At 38.4% G+C, this 19413-nt stretch overlaps 1 protein-coding gene and 1 long non-coding RNA gene across 10 annotated transcripts in view; one reads left to right on the top strand and one right to left on the bottom strand.

Annotated features, from left to right (window-relative positions):
* The window catches only part of plce1 (phospholipase C, epsilon 1), a 288097-nt gene that overhangs the window by 104410 nt on the left and 164274 nt on the right, over positions 1-19413 (bottom strand). For all 7 annotated transcript variants that reach the window (XM_069900564.1, XM_069900566.1, XM_069900567.1 and 4 more), the window contains one exon: positions 7411-7727. In XM_069900564.1, the coding sequence (XP_069756665.1) occupies positions 7411-7727 (317 nt within the window). The remainder of the gene's footprint in view (positions 1-7410; positions 7728-19413) is intronic.
* The window catches only part of LOC138744423 (uncharacterized), a 53502-nt gene that overhangs the window by 23876 nt on the left and 10213 nt on the right, over positions 1-19413 (top strand). The window contains exons 4-6 of one of the 3 annotated variants that reach the window (XR_011345521.1): positions 2540-2785; positions 3053-3123; positions 5948-6096. This is a non-coding gene — a long non-coding RNA (uncharacterized lncRNA). Of the gene's footprint in view, positions 1-2539; positions 2786-3052; positions 3124-5947; positions 6298-19413 lie in introns of those variants that run through there. The other 2 variants (XR_011345522.1, XR_011345520.1) reach the window with 2 other exon arrangements.

The following is a 19413-nucleotide window of genomic DNA, read 5'->3' as shown; positions in this document are numbered from 1 at the left end:
GCACCCGAATCTCTGAAGCTGTGAACATGGAGCTGGTGCAGCTGTTAATAAAGCACCCAAGATGGAGCGTGAAGTCAGAAGAATGGATATGTTTGAGGAAGAGTTGCAAGGCTGGAGGGGTTACACCCATGAGGATGAGAGGGAGCCCTGATGCGCGCCCTGTAAGTAGAGTTAAATAGAAATGATAGCCATGAAACAGACCCATCAATCCAGAGGGTCCACACTAGCATGAGTAGTGAGTGGGAGGGGTGCCACAGAGGCTGATAAATGTGGAACCAGATAAGGTGAAGGAGTGAGGTATGAAAGTGCAGGGGGATTGGAAAAGTTAACCAAGGGAGAAAAACAAACCAGGTGGATAGGTATATAGGTGGAATCAGGATGGGGGAAGAGGGTGTAAGGGTCACAAGAGTTCTGATGTGGGGAGAGTCAGGGATGGAAAAGATGAACAAAGGCACAGAGCACCAGGATAGACTGGTGAGAGTGGGAAAGGAACATGGCGAAAGGGAAATGGGAAATTCCATGATCATCGATTTGGGTTGTAGACTACCCAACCTGAAAATTATGTATTGTTCTTTTAGTTTGTGGTTAACTTCACTGTGACAGTGGAGAAAGCCAAGGATAGACAGGTTGGCCTGGGAAGAAGGAAGGTGAGTTGAAGTGAAGTGCAACTGGAAATTGAAGATGGTTGTTGGGTGCAGATGCCCTGGTGCCCTGTAAATCAGTCACTCAGACTAACGGATGTACTGGAGGTCAGATTGGGGGGTGCACAGGAATCTTTACCAATGTCCCTTAAGCAAAGTTTATACAGCCATAACACGACTTCCCTACTTATATACTCAGTACCTGACTGTTGAAGGCAAAAGTGCCTTCTTTACCACTCTATTCCTTTGTCAGAGACGCATAGGATTTTTACAGCATGAAAACAATCCCATCAGCCCAAAGTGTCCACCTAATTACCTTGAAGAAGGGCTCAGGTCCAAAATGTTGGTTCTATATCTTTACCTCCCATGGACGTTGCGAGACTGGCTGAGTTCCTCCAGCATTTTTGTGGGGTTTTTTTTTTTACTGTCTGCCCAATGTAGCTCCATTGGCCTGGGTTCAGCCCTTTTCCCTCTTCACCTTTCCAACCCACGTACTTGCCAAAATGCCTTTTAAATGTTACAATTGCATCTACCTCTACTTCTGGCAGGTTGTTCTCGGTACCTAACTCTCTCTGTGAGAAAGTTACCCTACAGGTCCCCATTAAATCTTTCCCCTCTCACCTTAAATCTACTTCTTCTAGTTTCACTTTACTACTCTGGGAAAATGACAATTGACCTTATCTACAAATACAATCATTTGATTAACCTCAATAAGTTTTTTTTTCGGTTTCCTATGCTCCAGGGGCAAAAATCTCAGCCTGTCCAATATCTTCTTACAATTCAAGCCTGCCAGTCCCAATAACCTTCTTGTGAATCATTCCGTTGCCATTTTATATCTCTCCATGAGTCAAATCACTCACGTCTTCCATTTGCTGAATGTTTCTCTCTGATTTGATTTCCCAAAATGCATCACCATACCCTTGTCCAGATTAAACAGCGTTTGCAATTTTTCCACCAAATTTCGAACTGATCTTATCTCTCCTGCTATATCCTTTGACAACACTCCTCATTCCCCAGAACTCCGTCAATTTTCTTGTCTTCTGCAAACTTACTAATCGGACACCCTAGATTTTCATCCAATTCAACAAGTGGCTGCAGCGTTGATCCTCATGGAATACTCTTGGTCATAGATCTCCAGTCAGAAAATCAGCCCTTCACCAGTACCCTCTGAATTCTATGGCCAAGCCAAGTTTGGATCAACCTTACTAAGTCACGATGTGACTGAATACCCGGGACCAGCCTACCATGAGCAGTCTCGTCAAATAAAGGCAATTTTCGACAATATTCTCACAATTCCAGTGACAAGGTTTGCTCTGTGAGTGCTTGATTATTTTGTTTATTTGTGACAGTTATATTTTGTTTTGTGATTTAATGTTTCCTCTCTATCACTTTTGGACACTGATACAGCTGTCAACTACGAATGTATTAAATTAACTACACCTCACAATATTGAACTGAACATCACTTTGCCTCTCGAGTAAATTGATGCCATTTCCAAATTACATTTGATGAATTCTGTAATAAATAAAGGCTCATTAATTTATTGAAAGGAAGATTTTGAAATCAATAGGAGGCTTCAATGATGGCAACTACTGTAGTTTGGCCGGACAGATGGGAGTTAATAAATAAATGTTGCCTTTCTTGCCAATGGAAAATGAAATTTGGCATAAGTGAATATAATGACTCAGTTCATGTGGTGGTACAGAACTATGATAAAAATGTTCTTAACATGTTAAACTAAGGCCACCTTCAGTCACGTGATTGGATAAGCTATATAGAAAATTAAGAAGCTACATTAAAATGTTGGTGGAAGTATTCAGTCATCTGGTATCCAATTAAAGCATTGCTTCTGATATCAGTCCTAAATTTTCATCTAATTTTTTGATTTGGTTTTGAAGTACAGGTACGATTTATTATGAAACTGGAATAATTGTTCATATAAAACCACAATGAGTACAAACCAACAGGAACAACTTGTATATTTGTAACAAAATGTCCCCCAGTGGTTTCCAGAAGTCAGACCCATTGACTAGAAGCTCTCCAAATGTGTCTACGGAAGGCGAGGGAGCATTGAATTGCTTACTGCCAGCAGTTTACTGGCCATTCAGGAGGAGAAATCAACTGATGCATCGTATTAAGACAAGGTAGTTGAAGTCAATTTCTTTTGCTGAGGCAGCTGGGAATCTAATCAAAGCCTTTGGAGTCCTTATTGATAACTTATTGGTAGTTTAGACTTGTGTAAAATAACATATACATCGAAACATTATAGATGATGGGAACACTAATTAAAGAGGGAAAATGATTGAAATACTCAACTGATTGGTCAGAATCTGTGGAGAAGGAAACAGTTACCATTTCAGGTTGATCACCTCTTCATTCCTCAAATATTAAACAGTTTTCTCTCCCTACAGGTGATGCCCAACTTCCTGGGACTTAAAGCTTCAGAGGAAATGTGAAAGTTGCTTGTTGCCCTTCACCCCAGGTGAGTTTGAAGTGTCAAAGATGTGATGTGCAGCAGCTGATAGATTTCTGTTTCCTGATTATCTGTTTATATAAAAACTCTTCTAAATTCTGTACGAGTTTCAATTAAACACAGGCGTGAAACTGGACAGACCCTGCTTCGACTTAACATCAGCCTTTTTCACCTTTCAATCGAAGCACTATTTCCTGGTTGGAATTCATTTTATAAACAACAAGATGGATATCCGGTCGTAAAGAGAAACCTGTAAATGAAGAGGAAGCATATACATGAACTTTCAGCCTGTCATCATCTAGGATATCAGTGGAGATTAAACAGAAGGGAGTTGTGCATGGTATCGGGGAAGGGATTGTACTCTGGCAGTTTCTTTGTGCCCACATTGCAGCCTTTATCAGATTTAACTCATCATTTGACAGCTGAGAGCTTTGCTTGGATAGTGAAGATGATTCGTTTGATTTTTATTTGGGGAGTAGTAGAGAGAAGGGAGAAGAAAAAAATTAAATACTCTCGAAACCACTGAATTCAAAAGTGATGATGAAGTAAAGAACCCATGGAGATATCTGGCTTGAATTTTAGATGGAACCAGCATGTTAGGTTATCAGAATCACATTCTCAATCCAGAATTTATAACTGTATTTGCTTTGAGGGGTTTATAAACAATATGAACACTTTTGTGAGAGAATCTCATAATGCAGTAAAATGATGTGTCAGTGGCTGAAGTCACCATTGTAGAGGTTTATGGCACAGAAGCAGGCCTCTTGGTCCAACTTGTCCATGCCAACAGAGGCTGATTGTTGTGTACCTGAGGTAACCATCAAAATAATTCAACCCTCAGTAGTATGCTGCGTCAAATCGCCTATGCACATAACTATAAGATAGGTGCTAAACACAATTTGCATTCACAGACCAATAATGTTAGGGCGAGTGAAAAGGGCTAATGGTGGTGAGGCGAGGAGGGCCAGTGATGGGTGGCTGTAGAAATATGAAACAAGTTCAAACATAAACATTAGCTGTATGTTTAGTCATACATCACAGAACAGGGCCTTCAACCTAACCCGGCCACGCCGACCAAGTTGGCATTCTGAGCTAGTCCCGTTTGCCTGTGTTTGGGCCATATCCTTCTCAGCCTTTCCTATCCATGTATCTGTCATTGTGGTGATGCTGTAGGATTTTTTTTACTAACGAACAAGATCACATCATCCCACAATAAATGTGAATCACCACAGCAAAATGAGGAATTGATTCAACTATTTCCATTTTTGGAATTAAAGACTGATCTGGTCAAACTTTAAAATTTTAGAGTTTAAAACCAGTTTTCAAACCAAACAAATTTTTGGTTTAGAAACCCGGGCATTCACATTCCAAAAAAGTTTGGGAAGGAGGCAGGCAAGCAGGGTCATCAAGTATTTTTAAATGAGTGCTAACTTTTAATAAAATAGGCCTAACAGGATTACCTAATCAGGCAACTTACTCTCGATCTGACATTAGGTTCGATTAGCTTCAATGGAGACTAAAATTGATGAGGTTATGAATGGTGATGGAACTGGAAGGGAGTGTCAGTTTTAAACTCAGATTTTTGGTTTAATATTGAAGAAATAATTGATAGAAAATTTTAAAAAATGACTATAGGAGGAGTCAGTGGTGTGAGCAGAAATGATATGTTCATATTTTAATAAAATACTGTTGTGGTGTCTCTATGACAGCAGAAACCTTTATCTTGATTAGTATAACAGGATTCTATTGTCATAGCAACTGCACTGTAAAACATACAAAACTAACAAGAAAACTGGCTTAATAACATAGCTTAAAATTATTATTTTTTCCCCAACATGCACTTTGAATCATGTCATATTTCATTTCCTCACAAAATGGTCCATCATCTATATCAGCTTTGTCAATGCAAGCGTGGCTGAGGGCATGATGAAGTTTTTGATCTGAAAATAAGGCTGGAGGAAGTAACGTCTCAACAGTTACATTTCCACTTACAATGGTTATGTTATGGTCTGCACACAAACTGGAAGGTGGAGTGCAAGTATGAATACAAATTAAGATGAAATAACAGTTTACTCTTCAAAGAGGAAAGATACAACATATGTCGTGATTGTAACTGCAGGAGATGAGAATGGTCAGAAAATTCATAGTTGTTAATAGATTTCTCATTTCCAAACATACCACTACACCTTCTTAAAGAGCTCTTGGTTATAAATACTGTCTTAACATCTCTAAGCTAAAGGGCTGATAGGTACCATTGATTGACCTGAAAATCTTAACCATTAAATAGAACTGAACACCAATGTTATTGCCAATCATAATGACTAGTTGATAAAATACCATCTTCAGGGTTCAGGAACATTTCTGATTCAATAGTGAATAAGAGAAAATCATGGTGTTATTATCATAGAGAGTCCCAATGTTATGCCAGAGTCCTGTTCTTGAGAACTACACATCAGCTGATTTCTCTGCAAGTCAGTAATATCCATTTTCTACAGCTACCCATATCATACTTCTCTACACACCCTATTTCACCAAATATTCATTCTAACACTCCCCATAATTAAACAAATGGAAGAAAAATGCTTTAAAATATAAAGTCACATTTCTGTAAATCATATTATCCAGGGAGCTCCTATACTTGTGCTACAAATTAATAATGAATCAGTTAATAGTCAAGTGTATTGGTGGGTCTGCAGTCAGACTGGTTAAGGAGGAGAGAAATCTTTCTCTGCAGGACATCAGTGAACAGATGGGTAAAATAATATATTTGAAACAAAAATTCAGAAGTTTCAAGATGACTAACATTGAGTAGGCTTTTGCTTTTCAATTCCAGATTTATGTGGAACGATTTGCCATGATAGGATCCCAACTCATGATTCTGGATTAATGACCTAGAAACCATGGCTGTGAGCCCAGCGACTTAATCAAAGTATTGCTGCACTGTGCAAACGTCCACTCGCAGACCATCTCATTGTTGTGCAGGTAATGAAGTAATGCTTCAAGAGGGGCTTGGAAGTCATACAAAGAAATGAGAGAAAATGCCAACGCAAAATAGAACAAACTAAGCTGAATGCAGAGTATTTGGTATAACTAGTGAAAAAGGTAAACTCAAAATTAAATGGAAACAAAAAGGATTAAAAGCAAAAGTACAGTGAAATTAAAAGAAACATCTTGATCCTGAATTTTGCCCCTTTCTTGGCACCCCATTCTTTCTCATGAAACTTTCCACTTCATCCATTGTTCACTTATTTATAAAGCAATATCTATCCTGTTTTTTTTTGTATTTTGAATCCTTCTTTGCAAAGCATTTGGACTTGGAGAGCACATCTACTGCCATTGATCACTATTGTCTTTAAGTAGTTAACAAGGAAAGACTTTCTAGAAATTCATACCGTTCACCAACACGAAACATGCTAAATAATGGTGACAGTGCACTGCATTCTACATCTCAAATTGCATTCCACTGAACTTCAGAAATGTTGTGACATTCAAGCTCCAAATGCAAGTGACTCACCTGACTTTGTATGGCTGGTAGCCACCAACCAATACCTCAAAAAGGAATCCATGTCTTGAAGTTAGGGAAAGTTGAAGAGCATTGCTTCATAAAGTTTTGACAGAATAACAGATAAAACCCAGATATCTTTTTAACAGCCCTACTGACTTCGTTAGTTTCTTTAATTTGATCAAATTTGTTTTTAAAGAAAATTGCCATCACAAAATTTCATGTGACAGGTCAAGGTAACAAGAAATTTTCCTTTCTGGCTTTAGTATTCCATCCAAGGGTCCATGGGTGACAGTTTGGATCAAAAAAAGACAAGAATATTTTAACTCTCCAAAATATTAGTTTTGACATGACATTTCTGTATATGGTTATATCTAGGAGGGTGGGGATTTGTTCCGGTATGGACTAGTAGGGCCAAACTGGCAAAGGAGGAAAAACCCAACACCCAACCCCAACCCACCAATTTTCCCCTGCAGCCGCTGCAACCGTGTCTGCCTGTCCCGCATCGGACTTGTCAGCCACAAACGAGCCTGCAGCTGACGTGGACTTTTTACCCCCTCCATAAATCTTCGTCCGCGAAGCCAAGCCAAAGAAAGAAGAAGAGAAGTTCTTCAACACTGTCAGTATAGCTGTGCTGGAAGTGTGACGTAAATTCCATACCCAATGCATTCATGGCAAAGTTATGGAAACTGAGTGGAAGCAGACGTGGGGAAGATCTGAGCCTGTGACCTAACACAACTATTAGCAACATGTAGTAAAACTTGATCAAATCAGCCACACTCATTGAAGCCTACCTCATTAAATCTTGACACCAGGTCTTCAATTGCATTGTGTTCCCGACTTTTGCTATTGAGAGCACGTGCCAAGGTGGAGGTCTTGAGGGGGGATGATCTGCTGGGGCAATTGGGATTTACTAAATCCATGGTCAGAAAGCAGAGGTAGTCAAGTGGTAAAACCTTGCGGTAGAGTTCCTGCTCTTGCTCGGTCAGAATACTGGCAATCTCCTCGGGGAACTGAATCAGGTGTCGAAGGTCCGTCAGCTCCTTGCTGATGCCAGCCACGTTAGATGGCAGGGTGCTTGAGCCAGACATGGCTATGCAGAATGGCCGTTCTAGAAAATAAAGAAGATTTGCATTGAACTAGAAACAGTGCACAGAATAAAAGATTTGAATTGGAAACCACTGCAGTAAAATTTTGAATATTGTCAATACTCATGAGGGAGTAACAGCACATACATAGCCTCTGTACCATTATAATCTAACAGCTATGGGTGAAAACAGATTCAAAGATATACACTATAGCAGTCAAAACAACAAAGAAAATGCTGGAAACATTCAAACCCTGCAAGACAGAAACCAAATTATGTTTCAGGTCATTAATTTTTAATCTAAATTTGACAGATCTTCAATCAAAATGCCTGCTGCTTTTTCCCTCACTGTAGATACTCCCTGGCCTTTTGACCATTTACAGCATATTCTGTTTTCATGTCATATTTCCAACATCTTCAGAGCTGCTGCTTATAGATCCAGTAACAATACAAATCAGACAACCCAAGTTCACATTGCTCCTGTACAAATCTTAATGTCCCTCCACATTATTCAAGATGATTCAAACTTTGAAGTGTTACATTTACATGTCACGTGGAAGATTGGCTGACAGTAATTATCCCAAAGAGAAATCTGCTCACTCGATTGAAGACCACTTTATTTACTAAGTCTTTCAGATTTATTGTCAGAGTACATACTTGACATCACATACAACCCTGAGGTTCCTCTTTCCTGCAGGGGCAGCAGAATTACCACTAATTGGTAGTGCAAAAAATAAACCGTACACAGTGTAAACATGTAAACAAAGAACAGAGAGAACAAAAGAAAATCAATAAAGTGCAAAAGTAAGAGTCCTTAAATGAGTCCCTGCTTGAGTTTGTTGTTGATGAGTCTGATGGTAAAGGGGTAGCAGCTGTTCCTGAACCTGGTGGTGAGAGTCTTGTGACACCTATCTCTTTCCTGATGGTAGCAGTGAGAACAGAGAATGTGCTGGGTAGTGTGGGTCTTTGATGATGCCGCTTCCCTCCGACAGCAGCGTTCCCTGTAGATGTACTCAGTCGTGGAGAGGGTTTTGCCTGTGATGTTCTGGGCTGTGTCCATTATCTTTTGGAGGGCTTTAAGCTCAGGGGTATTGTTGTCCCCATACCAGGCTGTGATGCAGCCAGCCAGCACACTTTCCACAACATCTCTGTAGAATTTTGCCAGGATTTCTGGGGTCATACCAAACCTCTGAAAATTCCTGAGAAAGTGCTTTCTTCACGATGCCATTGATGTGTTGAGTCCAGGAAAGATCCTCCAAGATAAGGACTCTCAAGAACTTAAATTTGCTCACCCTCTCCATCTCTGATTTCCCCAATGATCACTGGATTGTAAACCTCTGGCTTTCCTTTCCTGAAGTCAAAAATAAGATCCTTAGTTTTGGTGACATTGAGTGCAAGGTTGTTGTTGGTACATCATTCAGCCAAGTTTTCAACTCCCTCCTGCAGGCTGACTCATCCCCTTCCTTTATACAGCCCACTACCGTGGTATTGTCAGCAAATTTGTAGATGGTGTTATTGTCGAACTGAGCCACACAGTCGTAGGTGTAAAGTGAGTAGAGCAGGGAGCTAAGATCACAGCTTTGTGGTGCTCCAGTAGTGGTGGAGATTGTGGTGGAGAAGCTCTTGCCCATCTTCACTGATTGAGGTATGGAGGTGAGGAAATCCAGGATCCAATTACACATTGGGGTGTTAACTCCCAGGTCTTGGAGTTCGCTGATCAATTTTGAGGGGATGATGGTGTGAAATTCCAAACTGTAGTCGATAAAGAACATCCTGGTGACCGGTTTCACATTTTGTTGCTCAGTGAGGTACCAAAATAATCTGCACTGAGAAATTTAGATTCTTCTTAGGAGTGCCTATAATTATTTATTGAAATAACAAAATGCCAATGTTTCTAAGTTTATTTGACCGCAATGTAGTAAAACATTGGAGCTTGGAAAATCATCATATAAATGATGTGCAGGATGGAAAGTTCCATGAAGTAATTTACTCCACAGAGGAAACATTCAGTCCATTGAGAAGCACAAAAAACTGTAACTGCTGGAATCTTGAGGAAATAATGAGATGTTGGAGGAACTCAGCAAGTTTTGCAGTATCCATGGGTAGAAAAGGTCAGTCACTGTTTTGGATCGTGACCCTTGTTCTGCACTGTTGCAAGTTTAAGCTTATTGTCACCTATATCAAAAATGCAGTGCGAGAGGTTGTTTTTAAGGCACACCAGCAGACATTCCATACATAGTACAAGGGAGTACCAAATTCCAAAGTGCAGATTTACAGAGAGAGATCTGTGAAGAGATGTATCCTAACTATTTATCTTCATGCCACGTGTATTAAATATTAATCAACAACTCATCAACTCTGAAGAAATAAACCTTCCCCGATCACAACAAAAAAAGTGCAGGTCCTAGCCTGCCCTTGAGATGTTCCTGGGGAGCACTCTTCTGAAATAATTTCTCCCTCTCCTGTTTGATAGAGAGCTCCAGGGGTGAGACGTTGGTTTCATTGGAGTGTGGGGATTTCCAATTCATCCTGAATTCCTTGGTTCCCCTGAATTTCCAAATCAGCTGAAAGGGACCTGTTTTCCTATACATTTGCCTTCACCTCCTTGATGGTGCAGGTCATGAGTTTGGGAGGTGCTGAAAGAGTAACATCAGAAAGAAACAAACCGCAGTGCATTTTATAGATTGTCCACACCACACCCAGAGTATGACAGGGACAGAGAGAGTGCTGATCTTATATACAGAGCACTTTGTGTTCAATACTCTTAAATCCTCTCAAATAAATTTATAAGAGCATATATTCTAACAATTGAGATGCTCTAAATTAGATCATTATTATTGCCTTAAAATTCATGACTTGTTGGACATTCTGAATGCCAAATTACTGGAACTGAATCTGAGGTTAAAAAAAACTACAATAAAGTATGCGATGAATTTCTAAGGCTAACAGCAACTTATTCCAGATACGTGATAAAATCAACCAGCATAATTTGCAATATTATGCCTTGACAATTAGATTTAATCAGTGGTTTTATGGAAAATGCTACTTTCTCCAATATAGGAAAAATAATTGACAGATCCTAGAAGCACTCTTTTGAAGATCATTACTTAGATACTCGAACTGAAACTGAAAGGTGGCTGCGATTCTTCAAATGTTTACATTTGTTTTCTTGTTTCACTTCGATAAATCTTTCAACATTCTGGGTAGCATACACAATATATTTACAACTGACTGAAAACTGAGCTGCAGAGCTGCAGTCCACAATATTAATCACTGCCCAAGAACAATTTGGTAACCGTCCCTTTTTATCAGCTGACCCATCATGTGTGATGGCAAGGTTAGTTCAAATCTGCTATTGTCTGTGACGACAGAGATACTGCCTGTTTCAAAGCAAACCTATAACCTAATGTGCTGTGTGCACTGTGGCATGAATACTGAAGTCCAAAGCCACATATGTAAATGGGAAATCAAGGAAAACAGAAAATAGGGGATAAAATGTTCTAAAATCTTCTGGTGGAAAATATATAGTACTGTACAAAAATTGAAGGCTTTAAAATACATCATTATTCTTGTCCAGAAATCATACCCATATAATAGCACTATCCATTGAATTGAAATATTTATTGTCATGAGTTCGTGACAATAAATGTTTCAAAAAATGACAGCATGTTTTAGGTGCTATTCAGGCAAAACAACTCGTACTTAATTATAGCAGGTGCTGCAACAATAAAACAAAAGTTCAAGGAATATTGTTACAAAGACCAAGTGCAGGATGTAGAGATTAAAGCAGAGATGCACGAGGATTGAATGAATTGCCAGAAACAGCTTGCAAAATGTCCTATGCTCTTGGTAGCAGCTTATAAAAGGCCGACTAAACTAACAGAACAGAAGATCAGATGTTGAATGCAATGCATTGCTATACCCATGTAGCAGGTTCATTGGGATTGAACTGGGTTCGAATTTCTGGGCACAATGTTTTAAGTGGAAAACCCAACGATTAAATTGAATCCACATTCTAGTTCAAATTTAAGTTTCTGTATTTGGCCACATATAGGACCCACTGGCATATAGGAGACACCCCCCCCCCCCCCTTGTCCCCCCCCATTTTTAGGGTGAGATTTTAGAAAAATCCCGTTTTAATGTATTTAACTTCACTCACCTTGATAGGAACCCTCCAGCCTTGAATGGCCGAAGCCTCCTTGCACACGATCAACAACAGCAACACATCCTCCTGCCCCCCCCCCCGCCCCCATTGATTGACAGGCACACCAAAACCCATGGGCATGTGAAGGCAGGAAGGAGAGAAGACAGGGTGACGGGCAGGGCCCAGGCCCACCATTGCGGGGAGCAGATGATCAATTGCTTGCTTTGAGAGGAGTGCTGGGCCTCTGTGACCAGGCTCCATGCTGAGCCTTTGCTCAATGAGCACGGCCCCCTGAATGATTGAATGAGACTCGGAGGCAGGTGGCAATGAGTGAGTGGCCTGCTGAGCTGAGCTCGACAGGCCGCTCTCTCACTGCCACCCGCCCCCGTGCTTCATTCAATTTGCTCAGGGGACCATGTTCATCAACAAAGCCTGATCATCGAGGCCTAGTGCTCCCCTGAAAGCACTGTGGGAGAGATTGAGAGAGCATGAGGGAAGGAGGGAGAGAATGAGCCTTCTTACAGGGTGAAGTGAGCGGTGGCGGCGACTACAGAAAGCAGAAACCACTCGAGGAAAGAGCTTCTTGAAGCTGGGTGAGTCGTACAAAATGGAGGCACCAAATGTCACCGCGTGTTGGACCCGGGATGGTTTTTGAGGTGATTTGTTGGGGGGGGGGGGGGAAGAGAGGTAAAAGGAGGGTCCTATATGCCATCAAATACGGTAATCAATTTGAATCTATTTATCTGAAATGATCTCGTTGAAGGATGACACAAAAAGATTTGTTTGAGGAAGTGGGGGAGTTGAAGTGCATGAAGAAGCCAGGAACTTTTTGCTTAGTAGATCCAAAAGTAGCCAGAATGAATGTAGCACAAGCAAATTCAGAATAAAATAACAATAAAAAAAATCACTCTTTAGGAATGTAGCAGAAATGACCAATCTTTTGTTCAGATCTAAAGCATGAATGGATTCAGCACAATTATTTGAAGTTTTATGTTTCATGATTTATGTTTTGAAATATGTTTCTTATTTCATCTTTAAGCCTATGATTTTCTGACCATTAATGTGAAGGCCTGCAAATCGCAAACCTACAGTACCATTTACAGATGGGTCAGATACTAAAACCTGCTGCAGCAGGAAGAACAGATGGTTCTACCTGCAATTGGTCAAAGCATCTTGTAGTGATAAACAGACCAGTCACATTCAGGATGTGCCAGCTCGATACGGGCATACAGATTTTTAGAAATTTTATTAATATCAGACACATTCAAATTGACTGGAAGCTGTGTCATCCAGTGCAGACCAGGGTTACAATTTAAGCAAGTCTGAATGCACACAAGTGATATTAGCAAACAATAACAATGGATGGAGGAACTCATTAAGTCATGGATATAAATGGTCAATCAACATTTTGGGTTGGGACTCTTTATCAAAACTAAGATTTTGAAAAGAGATAAAAATTACATAGGAAAGAGGGGGGAAAGCTGATGTAGAGGCCCCAGAGGTGATAGTGTAAAGGGCAGAAGTTGTGAGAGGTGAAGCGGTCAGTCAGTGGGAGGTGGGGGGGTGGAGAAAAGTTTGAAAGGAAAAAACTCAGTGTGGAGCTATGTAAGAAAGAGCTAGAAATAATGGAACCAAGTGGGGGTTACTTAAAATTGGAAAAGTTCATGCCATTAGTTTAAAGTTGTCCTGAAGATGGGCAAGAACTTCTCCACCACAATCTCCACCAGTACCGGAGCACCACAGAGCTATGATCTTAGCTCCCTGCTCTACTCACTTTACACCTACGACTGTGTGGCTCAGTTGTTCCTCAAGTTTACGTTTGGTTTCACACTGACAATGATAGGACAGATAGATCTGCGTTTGAGAAATGGAGCCACAAGGAGTCACGTGATGGAGTAGTGGCCGGACGGTGAACTCCAGCCCTCTCCAGAAAAGTCGGAAAAAATAAAGGAAAACACAAAGGCACAAAAATAAAAATTAAAGTAAAGTGAGTATAAAGGTGGAAAGAAGATGGCGACGAAAAAAGAAAAATCGAAACCAACGGTAAGAAGAGAGGAAGAGAAGACAACGGAAGAAGAAGGAGAAGGCCTTACCTGTTCGAAGAGGCCCACGGTGGAGAGAGAAACCCGCTCCCTCAGGTCGGTAGAAAGTGGACTACAAAAATGGCTCGCTGAGCCGAGTAAAAGTGCGCAACCGCGCATGCGCGAAGAGTCGCGCATGCAAAAAAACACACCGACGGGAGGGGTGACCAGCTGGGGAGTCGATCTCCACAGCCGGCAATGACAGCTGCAGAACACCTGCAGCAAGAGGAGAACATAGAAGACAATAGAAACAAGAAAGAAGAGAAGAAAAGGACAACAAAGAAACAACAGATGGCCAACCCAGAGGAAGAAGAAGAGGAAGAGGAAGAGTACAGTGAAATAGAAGAAGAAGGGAAAGGCAAGATAAAGGATTTACTTTCTCTTATTAAAGAATACATGGAGTCATTTAAAGAATGGCAAGCACAAGAATTTAATGATTTAAGAAGAAGAATAAACAGTACAGAAGAGAAAGTGAATAAAATAGATATGACCTTAACAGAAATGGGAAAAAGAATGGACAAGGTGGAAGAACGAGAAGCAGCAGTAGAAATGGAGGTAGAGGACTTAAAAAAGAAATTAGAGGAATCTAATAAAAAAGTTAAAGAGACACAAGAGCTGTTAGCTCAGAAAATAGATATAATGGAAAATTATAACAGAAGAAATAACATAAAGATAGTGGGCCTTAAGGAAGATGAAGAAGGCAAGAATATGAGAGAATTTATAAAAGATTGGATCCCCAGGATCTTAGGATGTCCAGAACTACAGCAAGAAATGGAAATAGAAAGGGCACATAGAGCATTGGCCTTTAAACCACAACCACAACAAAAGCCAAGATCTATTTTAGTAAAATTCCTAAGATATACTACAAGAGAAAAGGTACTGGAGAAAACAATGGAGAAAGTAAGAGAGGACAACAAGCCACTGGAGTACAAAGGGCGAAAAATCTTCATTTATCCAGATATAAGTTTTGAACTCCTGAAGAAGAGAAAGGAGTTCAATACAGCAAAGGCGATTTTATGGAAGAAAGGGTATAAATTTATACTAAAGCATCCAGCGGTATTGAAAATATTTATTCCAGGACAGCAAAACAGACTATTCTCGGATCCAGAGGAAGCACGAAAATTTGCAGAACAATTACAAAATAGACTGAGAGATGAAGACGTGTAACGAGAGTACAAAAGACTGCGAACTAAAAAGACACATAAGTTTTGAACTCCTGAAGAAGAGGAAGGAATTCAATACAGCGAAAACGATCTTATGGAAATAAACTATTCTCGGATCCAGAAGCAAGGAAATTTGCAGAACAACTACAAAACAAGCAGAGAGATGAAGACATGTAATAAGAGTAAAAATGACCACGATTTATATGTATGTGGGTAAAGAGGTATATGTGTGTATGTATATATATATATATATATATATATATAGTGTGCATACATGAATGTATCCGTATTTAGAGGAAAATATAGAGAGTATTGACAAGAATTAATAAGGGAAGGAAATGGAATAGAGGGAATAAAGAGGGAATTAAAAAAGTGACCTTTGTTACATATGAAAAGTGAAATCTTTTCTGGGGGGGCTGGGTGGGGAGGAGTTACGGTCACTGCAAAATCAGCTGACGCTTGCGAGTGAATTCGCAAATCCAAATGGAGAGGGGAGATGTGGTTGTCCGACAAGGGATAAAGGACAACTCAGGAGGGGAAGGGGAGATTGGGGCTAAAGAAGTTTTAAATAGGAGAATAAGGAAAATGTTTGATGTTTTAGGAATGTTGTCTTATAAAGTGTTCAAAACAAGAAAACAGAAATGGATAAGAAGAAAAGGTAACGATGGAGAAACGGAAAGGAAAGATAAACAAAGTATAAAATGGCTACGTTGAACTATATGACTTTAAATATTAATGGAATACATAACCAAATTAAAAGGAAGAAACTGCTAAATTTACTGAAAAAAGAAAAAATTGATATAGCATTTGTGCAAGAAACACATTTAACTGAATTGGAGCACAAGAAATTAAAGAGAGATTGGGTAGGACACGTAACAGCAGCATCGTATAATTCAAAAGCAAGAGGAGTAGCTATATTAATTAGTAAAAATGTGCCATTTAAAATAGAAGAGGAAATAATAGATCCAGCAGGGAGATATGTAATGATAAAATGTCAGATATATTTGGAATTTTGGAATCTACTCAATGTATATTCACCTAATGAAGAAGATCAAAAGTTTATGCAAGATATCTTTTTGAAGATAGCAGATACGCAAGGGAACATATTAATAGGAGGGGATTTCAACTTGAATTTGGATTCAAATATGGACAAAACTGGGAAAAAAAATTAACAGAAAGAACAAAGTAACCAAATTTATAATTAAATCCATGGAAGAAATGCAACTTTTGGATATATGGAGGAAACAACACCCAAAGGAAAAGGAATATTCATATTACTCGGCTAGACATAAAACATACTCAAGAATAGACCTATTTTTGTTATCAGCTCGTATTAGATAGAGTAAGAAAAACAGAATATAAAGCTAGAATACTATCGGACCATTCACCCTTAATATTGACAATAAAGTTAGAGGACATCCCTCCAAGAATGTATAGATGGAGATTAAACCCCATGTTACTTAAAAGGCAGGATTTTAGAGAATTTATTGAAAGACAAATTAAAATGTATTTTGAAATAAATACGAAATCAGTGAAAGATAAGTTTATACTATGGGATGCAATGAAAGCATTCATTAGAGGGCAAATAATAAGTTATGTAACCAAGATGAAAAAGGACTATAATCAGGAAACAGAGCAGTTGGAAAGGGAAATAGTAAATATAGAAAAAGAATTAGCAATGAAGGAAGATACAACTAAAAGAAGAGAATTGGCGGATAAAAAAATAAAATATGAAACACTACAAACATATAAGGTGGAGAAGAACATAATGAAGACAAAACAGAAATATTATGAACTAGGTGAAAAAACGCACAAAATCCTAGCATGGCAGCTTAAGACAGAACAAGCTAAGAAAATGGTATTGGCATCAAGGAAAAAAGACAAACAAATTACATATAATCCAAAAGAAATTAAGGAAAACTTTAGAGAATTCTATGAACAATTATACCGAACTGAAAACGAAGGGAAAGAAAGGAAAATAGATGAATTTCTAACTAAAATTGAACTACCAAAACTACAAATAGAGGAACAAAATAAATTAACAGAGCCATTTGGAATAGTAGAAATACAAGAGATAATAAAAAAATTACCAAATAATAAGACACCAGGAGAGGATGGATTCCCAATAGAATTCTATAAAACATTTAAAAATTTATTAATTCCGCCCCTCCTGGAAGTAATCAACCAGATTGATAAAACACAAAGCTTACCAGATTCATGTAAAACAGCAATAATTACAGTAATACTAAAGCAAGGGAAAGATCCACTCACACCAGTGTCATATAGACCAATATCTTTACTTAACACAGATTAAAAGATAATAGCTAAACTATTAGCAAACAGATTCGCAGAGTATATACCGAAAATGGTAAATCTAGACCAAACTGGATTTATCAAAAAAAGACGCACAACAGACAATATTTGTAAATTTATTAACTTAATTCATGCAGTAGAAGGGAATAAAGCGCCAACAGTAGCAGTTGCTTTAGACGCAGAGAAGGCCTTTGACAGAGTAGAATGGAATTATTTGTTCAAAGTATTGCAAAAATTCAGTTTACCGGAGAAGTATATTAATTGGATTAAAGCATTATATAAGGGACCATTGGCGAAAGTGACAGTAAATGGACATGTATCAAAGCAATTTAACTTAAGCAGGTCAACACGGCAGGGATGCCCACTATCACCTTTATTGTTCGCGTTAGCTATAGAACCATTAGCAGAATTGATAAGAACAGAAAATAATATAAAAGGGATAAAAATAAAAGACAAGGAATATAAAATCAGTTAATTCGCGGATGATGTTATAGTATACTTAACAGAACCAGAACTATCAATAAAAGAATTATATAAGAAATTGAAGGAATATGGAGAAGTGTCGGGTTACAAGATCAACGTTAATAAAAGTGAAGCAATGCCTATGAATAACGCGGATTTCTCAAAATTTAAGAAGGAATCACCATTTAGATGGCAAATGCAAGCAATAAGATACCTAGGTGTACAAATAAATAAAAATCTCGGCCAACTATATAAACTCAATTATTATCCACTAATGAAAAAATTACAGGACGATTTAGAGCATTGGAAAGATTTACCACTAACACTAATAGGAAGGATAAACTGTATTAAAATGAACATTTTTCCAAGGATATTATACCTATTTCAGGCATTGCCAATACAACTGACAGAGAAATTCTTCAAGGAGTTAAAGAAAATAATAAGGAAATTTTCATGAAAAGGGGGGAAACCGAGGATAGCACTAGATAAATTAACAGAATGGTATAAACAAAAATTATTATAGAGCCGCACAATTAAGATACCTATCAGATTTTTATCAAACAAGGGAAAAGCCAGATTGGACCAGATTAGAATTAGATCAAATAGGGGAAAAGATACCTGAACACATATTATATAAATGGGATGAAAAATTGGTACAACATAGAAGTTCTCCAGTATTACATCATCTACTCAATATTTGGAAGAAAGTTCATGTAGAAAGAAATAAAACAAATTATCAATTACCAAAACTAATATTGAAGCAAAACAAGTTACTCCCTTTTACAATAGATAACCTTTCCTTTAGAGAATGGGAGAAAAAAGGGATTAAAAGAATAGAAAATAGTTTTTCAGGAAATAGATTATTATCCTTTGAACAAATGAAAGATAAATACAATATAACTCAAGATACAGCATTGGCATATTACCAATTGAGATCCTACTTGAAGGATAAATTAGGAAGCAGTGTGAGTTTGCCAGAGGCAAGTAACTTTGAATATGTGATTACAGATACAATGATAATCAAAAGATTTATAACAAATATGTATATTAAACTGCAAGAAAAGGAGAATGAGGAAACAAATGGTAAAACTAAACAAAAATGGGAACAAGATTTAAATATAAAGATAAAAAAGGAAACATGGGAGAAGTTATGTTCTGGAACGATGAGAAATACAATAAATACGAGGTTACGTATGATACAATATAACTGGATACACAGGCTATATATTACATCTCAAAAGTTAAATAAATGGGACCCAACAGTATCTGATAGATGTTTTCGATGTAAAAAAGAAATGGGAACAACAATTCATGCAATCTGGACATGTGAGAAAGTAGAAAAATTTTGGGAAGATCTAAATCAGATATTAAATAAAATAACAGAAAACAATATACCAAAGAATCCAGAGATCTTCCTCCTAAGTAACATAAGAAATAAAGAATTTGGAATTGATTTGGAGGATGCACAAGAAATGGAGCCACAAATAGGCCATAGGCGTTCGGCAAAGCAGTCACCCATTTTGTGCTTGGTCTCAGCAATGTAGAGG

The sequence above is a fragment of the Narcine bancroftii genome, chromosome 10, assembly GCF_036971445.1.
Source record: "Narcine bancroftii isolate sNarBan1 chromosome 10, sNarBan1.hap1, whole genome shotgun sequence".
In the NCBI taxonomy this organism is placed as follows: Eukaryota; Metazoa; Chordata; class Chondrichthyes; order Torpediniformes; family Narcinidae; genus Narcine; species Narcine bancroftii.
This window is presented reverse-complemented; position numbering and strand designations above follow the sequence as displayed.